General features: G+C 34.7%; 1 protein-coding gene across 1 annotated transcript; it reads left to right on the plus strand.

The window, feature by feature from the left end:
• The first annotated feature begins 5,285 nt into the window (after positions 1–5,285).
• On the plus strand, positions 5,286–6,057 carry LOC130414232 (C-C motif chemokine 24-like). Its single transcript, XM_056740036.1, has 3 exons — positions 5,286–5,425; positions 5,523–5,644; positions 5,804–6,057. Exons 1-3 carry the CDS (start codon positions 5,356–5,358, stop codon positions 5,888–5,890), a joined length of 279 nt encoding a protein of 92 aa, XP_056596014.1. The 5' UTR covers positions 5,286–5,355; the 3' UTR covers positions 5,891–6,057.
• The last annotated feature ends 1,008 nt before the right edge of the window (positions 6,058–7,065 follow it).

The raw sequence follows: 7,065 nt of genomic DNA on the forward strand, positions 1-7,065 counted from the left end.
ATGTGATGAGCCGATCAAACTGTCTTAACGAAACTAATAGAACTTTATTTACATCTATGTAGGAAGTAGATTATAAAAGGTCAGACTACAGACTCTATAGGTCGGAAATGCTGAGTAACTTTGGCTAGAATTAGTTTAGCCCTCAAACCTGCTGTGAGACACTCTCCAGAACACTGAGGTATGTGAAAAGACATGTATGTGTCGAAGCAGGTGTGAAAACACCAGACCTAACCAAAGAAACAAACGACTTGTTCTGACAAAAAGAGGGCAAACAGTGATGTGCATTAAATAATAAGAGACTGTGACAAAATGCATATGGGGACCAGTCTTTAAAGTTATGATTCAAGCAAAAATTTAAATTGTGTCGTCATTCTCTGACGCCGATTAGCTGCCGGGCATATTAACCACCTTCTGCCAGCACTCGAGGTCCCAGGACACACAGCACCCTATGCTGTGTCTCACATACCCCCGAGTGAGAGCGAGGATGTCCCCAGCGAGAGGGACACGGAGGACCCGATTGCCCAAGAACGGAGTGGCGGAGAGCACCCTGAATTATACCCTTTTGTTTATGTTTATTTATGAGTTGTGCATTAAAATCCCCGTTGGGGTTGCTTACACCACCGCCATGTCTGTGCCGTGTCTCTTACCCCCGTCACAACAACAGACTAGTTTTTGCAAAAGAAACGCTGACACTCATCAAGTCCGCAGCAGATAGAAAACTTAGGCTAATAAATAAGAATCAAGCCTATACATTTAATTAGTTTTACTGCAGTAAAATGTCGATGTGAAGACTTTGGACAAGCATAGGGCCGTGGCATGCTCTGAGTCTAAGACAAAAGATGAATAATCCTGACAACAGCAGTTGGCAATGACTTGTCACCAAGTGTCGTTACCTTCAACACATGCCTCTGGAGAAAGAGCAGGGTATTCCTGTTGTGCAAAATTTCGAACAAAAAGCAGAAAGAACTCCATCCTCGACCCCAACTGCTTGGCAAATTTCAGATCCCTCTATTTTCACAATGCTGTCAAGTCGCATATGGTCTAGCCTAAAAAATAATGTGATACTTTATGTCGACCTTATTGTTAATGTTTAAACACTGTTTTTAAGATTTGTACATACAAATACAATAAAATATTAAGCAGTTTTAAAGTTCATTGACAATATTATGCTTTGAACATATGCTGTCTAAAAATGTAACAATAAGTTAAAACTACGACGTTTACTCTCCAAAGGTCAGAAAACTCATTCAAAGATCATTTAAACCTTTCATCTTCAGATCAAAACACATTACACGGCTGGGTTGAACAACCTAAAAACCCAACTGGGAGGTTTTGCAAACTATGGTTGGGTTTGTCCATGTTTGCCTCTAAACCAAGTTGCAAAACAACCCAAATTGGCTTCTTGTTAACAAGTGCAGAATGTGAACTCAAAATTGCACATACCATGACATTATAGCATATATGAAAATATTCCTATACAAGTACAAAATACTGCTTTTAAAAGTTTAACATACAGTATGCAGAAAACCGCAAGTAAATATTTTGATGCTGCTAATAATCAGATCATATCATCTGACCAACGACAGAGAGAAAGTAGATCTCACACAATGATAAGTAAAGAGCAATACATTACACCTGCAACTATAAATATATTGGAAAGCAAATATTAATGTAGAAATATTAATATATTATCTAGATGCAATAGACATAATTCTTTTTAGATGTAATATTTTTACATCAATGTACAATGTTAAATGGTTAACACATTCATTAATAAAAACTTGACATATGAAATACATTTTCATATCTAAATATTGGCCTATGACCAATTTATGTTGCATTTACTGTGTGCATTCAATACTTTAAGTCTGCATCAGCAAAAATTTGCAATGTCACAAGATGCTCGTATGTCCTGCATGTTTCTCACACCTGCATTTTATCATCTCGCAATCTCTGTTTGCAACGACCAAGGAAACTTGTAATGATATGCATAGGTTTCTAAGAGGTGGTGGGGGAGGGCTGAAAAATGATCTGACTTTCAAGCAAACTGTAATTGACTCAGACGTCTGCAACTCAAACAACTTCAGAAACAATGAGGACTACTGTGTGTCTGATTCTTGGGCTGGTGCTGTTGGGCATCCTGGATTGTGAAGCTCAGCGTAAGTATTTTAGGGGTCTGGATTTATTTGTTTGTTTGTTGATAATTCAGAATCCAGAATTTTAATATTATTAAATAATGTCAACAATTAAATTGAATGCAATACCAGAAATGTAATTTGTTTATATTTATATTATTAATTCAATAACATTTATTTTATCATTTTTATTATTATTGTATCTTAAAAATATATATTGTACAGAATCAGATATTGTAAAATCTCAGAAATATATATTGTACAGATCTTGTATCACCTCAGATTATTTAATATGTGTACAATATTTATTTTTTATATTTTATATTAAAAACAACTCCTGACATTACGTCACAGATTACTGATTAATAATCTGTAATGTAGTGCAATTAATTTGTATTATTATGCAAAGACCCATTAAGGTTCTTTACGTAACCTGAATAATTGTAATTGTGTATTTAACTTATTAATGACATTTTAATTTAGGTTTACATGATATATGCCACTTTTGTAAACTACTGTATTTGGGTATTAATTCATAACTAAATAAGGATATTTTAAGCATTTTCAAGCATTTTTGTGTGAATCGAAGAACTGTGGTGAAAACTGTAACATACTGTTTTATTTTCTTAACAGCTCATGGGCCTCCAATCCCTGCTACCTGCTGCTTTTCCTTCATTGGGTTTCAAATTCCAGCCAATAAAATTAAAAGTGCTGTCGAAACAAGCCCATCTTGTGAATGCAAAGCTGTTGTGTAAGTATTTAACTGTGAAATATAATTATAACTATTATATTGACCTAAGAAATACATATGTTTAATAGTTGCTACCTTTGGAATTTAGGAGCACATTTATTTTGATAGAAAATGTGTCATTCTCTGCAACATAAATGAAATATGAATTATTTATCCCGTCAGGGTCACCACTGAAAAGGGCAACAAGTTTTGTGTGAAACCAAACGAGCCTTGGTTGCAAAGCATTAAAAAGATTCATAAATGTTAAAATTGCATTTGGAACTTCTTGAATTTCATTTTTTTAATAGTCGCTTTTTACTGTACTTGCCCTTTTATTAGAAAATATACTTTACAAAGTGATGAAATAAATGATGCAATAACTAATTTTGTACTCAGATTTTCAACATGCTTGCTGAAATTGTTAATGAATCATATAAATGAATAATAAAAACAGAAGCTTAAAATGGTGTGTCGTATTTGTGTACAACTAATTTAACTTGTAGTTTACCTGTTTATTAACTTTATAAAGACATAAGCACGACATCTTATTTAATAATGTACAGGAATAAAGAATAACAGACGATAAAATCTAAGAAAAACAGCTGTAGATGTGCAAAGAATAATATGAGAAAATGAATCTCTGGTTCACATAAAAGTCGAATGAAGGGATGTCTTCTCCTACACGCCAGACAGCCAAACTCAACCTAGAAGCTCAATCTTTGACATGGGTTCAGGTGGTCCCCTGACTGTTCAGTCTAGGTATGATAAATAAGCCAGCCAAACTCAATCTAGAGATCTGATGCCAGCGTGTCGTCAACTTTGTGCATCAAATCTCAAAGTCAACGGTGCTATTTTGCATGTGATGACCCGATCAAACTGTCTTAACGAAACTAATAGAACTTTATTTACATCTATGTAGGAAGTAGATTATAAAAGGTCAGACTACAGACTCTATAGGTCGGAAATGCTGAGTTACTTTGGCTAGAATTAGTTTAGCCCTCAAACCTGCTGTGAGACACTCTCCAGAACACTGAGGTATGTGAAAAGACATGTATGTGTCGAAGCAGGTGTGAAAACACCAGACCTAACCAAAGAAACAGAACGACTTGTTCTGACAAAAAAGAGTGCAAACAGTGAACTGCATTAAATAATAAGAGACTGTGATGTATATGGGGACCATCTAATGACAGCCTTGTCAAAACCACAAAAGCTTGAAATAAACTCTTAAAAATGTACCACCTGAGTGCATACATTCAACATTACAAAAACGAGATGAGGTGTAATACAACAAGCAACCACAAGGGGCGGTAGAGTTCGCCATTTGACCCCTTGTGAACATCATTGGAGCCCTTTCAAAGGACAGGTCAGGTGGTTAGCTCATGTGGCAATTAGAAAACAGGACTACACATGCCAAAATGTTTAAACAATGTGAAATAAAATAAATAAATAAATAAAGATGTTTGTTAAGTATTGTAATAATTATGATCAAACACTTGTTGTCATCACATGGGATTCTGGTAAAAAGACTAGAGAGACACTGTTTTCTGACAGATGGTTAACGGATGAAACTGGTTTTGTTTAAATAAATGACACTATACTAGCAGTCAGATTTTGGGACACTAAATGAGTTCCTTACCTATGAGGAAAACTCATTTTTATTGCCCACCTCATGTGCTACAACCTACCTGGGACTTAAGGAGGCAAAATAATAGGGCCCTTCATGCACAGATTTAAACATTACACAGGTCGGATGCACAACTTTCAATGTTAAATCCGATTTGGGTTGTTTTTCGATCTATGGTTTCATCAAATATTGACAAATCCAACTGTGACTCTGATGGGTTTTTCCATATTTGCCCAAACCAAAGGTCACAAAACAACCCAAACTGGGTTTTGCCAACCCAACATTTATCAGGTAATTTATAACCCAAAAATGCACACATTTATACTTTTTATTAATACTATTAAAATATGAATGAAATCAATGTAGGAATATATTCTCATAAAAGTCAAGTAGGCAGAAATTAGTGCACAAATTTTTTAAACCTGCTCATTATATTCTCATTTTACCACAGCAGACTTTACATATTTATAAAATAGAGCAAATTATTACACATCCAACCTTAAAAATATTACAAAGCAAATATGAATCATAAAATAAAGATGATTAAAATATAGTATGAATTATATTATTGTTCACAAGATGTAATAGATTTAATTATCATAAAATTCAGATGAAGTATAATGATTAAGATTTGATTTTTATTACATAATTACGTAGTTAGAAATACTACAAAAACATATTTTATACTCTGTGTACCTGTCACCAGATGTACCCTGGAACTTGTAATGAAATTGTAATGATATGCATTGGCCTGCAAGGGGAGGTGTGTGTGTGTTTTTAGTTTGGGGCGGAGGAGTTGTTTAAAAAAGACAGATGGTAAATATAAAAGCCCCAATTTAAACTTTCAAACAATCAACTCTGAAACCATGAAGACAACTTGTGTGTATTTGCTCCTCGGGCTGGTGCTGATGGGGATCTGGGATTCTGAAGCTGAGTGTAAGTTTATTTGGGGTGTAGCCTTGCTTGTGTCTTCATTCAGAATCCACTGTTCTACTGCAGTAATATTTTAATATTAATATTTCTATCTTAACAGCTCCTGGGCCTCCAATCCCTGCTATCTGCTGCTTTTCCTTCATTGGGTTTTCAATTCCAGCCAATAAAATTAAAAGTGCTGTGAAAACAAACCCATATTGTGTAAAAGAAGCTGTAGTGTCAGTATTAAAATGTGAAATATAATTATAACTATTATATAGACCTAACAAATACATATGTTTAATAGTTGCTATCTTTGTAATTTAGGTGCACAATCATTTTGATAGAAAATGTGTCTTTCTCTGCTACATAAATGAAATATTAATTATTTCTCCCATCAAGGTCACAACTGAAAGGGGCAACAGCTTTTGTGTGAAACCAGACGAGCCTTGGTTGCAAGCAATAATAAGCAATAATAAAGATTCATAAATATAAAATAAACTTTGATCAGTTTGAATGATCACTTTATTCTGTACACCTGCCCTTTCTTACAAAATACACTTCACTAAATGATGCAATAAATGATATTGTACTCAAACTGTGCTCAAATCAACAAATTTGCTGTTAATGAATATTAAAACAGAAGCTTAAAACGGTGTGTCGTATTTGTGTCTAACTTATTTAACTTATTGTGTGCCTATTAATTAATTTCATAAAGACAAGAGATTTTTGCATTAGTATACATCTTGCTTAATAATGTACAGTTGGGCAAAAAGAACAGACAATAAAAATTAAGGAACTAGGCTGTGTACATGTACAAAGAACAATATGAGAAAAGCAAAACAACTGAGAATGTTCAAGCTTTTTTCCTCTGGTTTAACTAAAAATCTAATGAAGATCCGTCTCCTCCCACATGCAAGCCAGCAAAACTCAATCTGGAGAATACCAGCATGATGTGACAACTTTGTACATCAAATCTCTAACAAAACTATACTATTTGGCATGTGATGGCCCCGATCAAACGGTCTTAAAGGGATAGTTCACCCAAAAATGAATATTCTGTCATCATTTTCTCACCCTCAGATTGTTCCAAACCTGCACATTTCTTTGTTCTGCTGAATATATTATTTGTCAAATCTGGCAGGTCCTACATTTGTGTAATGGAAAGTTTATTGACATGGGTTCACAAGTTCGCCTGCCTGTTCGTTCTTTGTAGATAATGGTAAACAAACTTGGCTTACTCTCCTCGAAAGGGGGCTCGAACCCGAGGGTCCGCTCGAGCTCAATGCTAAACCAACCTTGTCATAAAACTGCACAGAGGAAGAACACGTGGAGATGGGGAGGAGGAGGGATGCCGGGTGAACAACCACTAGGGTGGCACAGAGACTGTCGCTTATATACGTCCTTAATGATGATTAATAGGACGAATGATTAGACTCATACTGAACACACGTTTAGAACTTCATTTAAAGCTTCATTTACTGGAAATGTGAAAAGCACTTGAAGGGTAACAAGAAAAATCTCAAAAGTAACAGCAGGCCACAATTATTATTTTTTTAACTTTGGTTATGGTTTTCTAAAATCATGATTCACTTTCTTTGTTTGACATCCTATATAAATTTGAAATGAACATACTTTGGAAGAGGACTTCGGAATACTTTGGA

The sequence above is a fragment of the Triplophysa dalaica genome, chromosome 24, assembly GCF_015846415.1.
Source record: "Triplophysa dalaica isolate WHDGS20190420 chromosome 24, ASM1584641v1, whole genome shotgun sequence".
Taxonomy (NCBI): Eukaryota; Metazoa; Chordata; class Actinopteri; order Cypriniformes; family Nemacheilidae; genus Triplophysa; species Triplophysa dalaica.

What these genes read in the sequence shown, in the direction of transcription:
- LOC130414232 (XM_056740036.1), top strand. Translation starts at nt 5,356, where the DNA reads ATGAAGACAACTTGTGTGTATTTGCTCCTCGGGCTGGTGCTGATGGGG. An exon ending in CTGGGATTCTGAAGCTGAGT is followed by an intron (nt 5,426 to 5,522) that starts GTAAGTTTATTT and finishes CTATCTTAACAG; the next exon opens with CTCCTGGGCCTCCAATCCCT. An exon ending in TAAAAGAAGCTGTAGTGTCA is followed by an intron (nt 5,645 to 5,803) that starts GTATTAAAATGT and finishes TCTCCCATCAAG; the next exon opens with GTCACAACTGAAAGGGGCAA.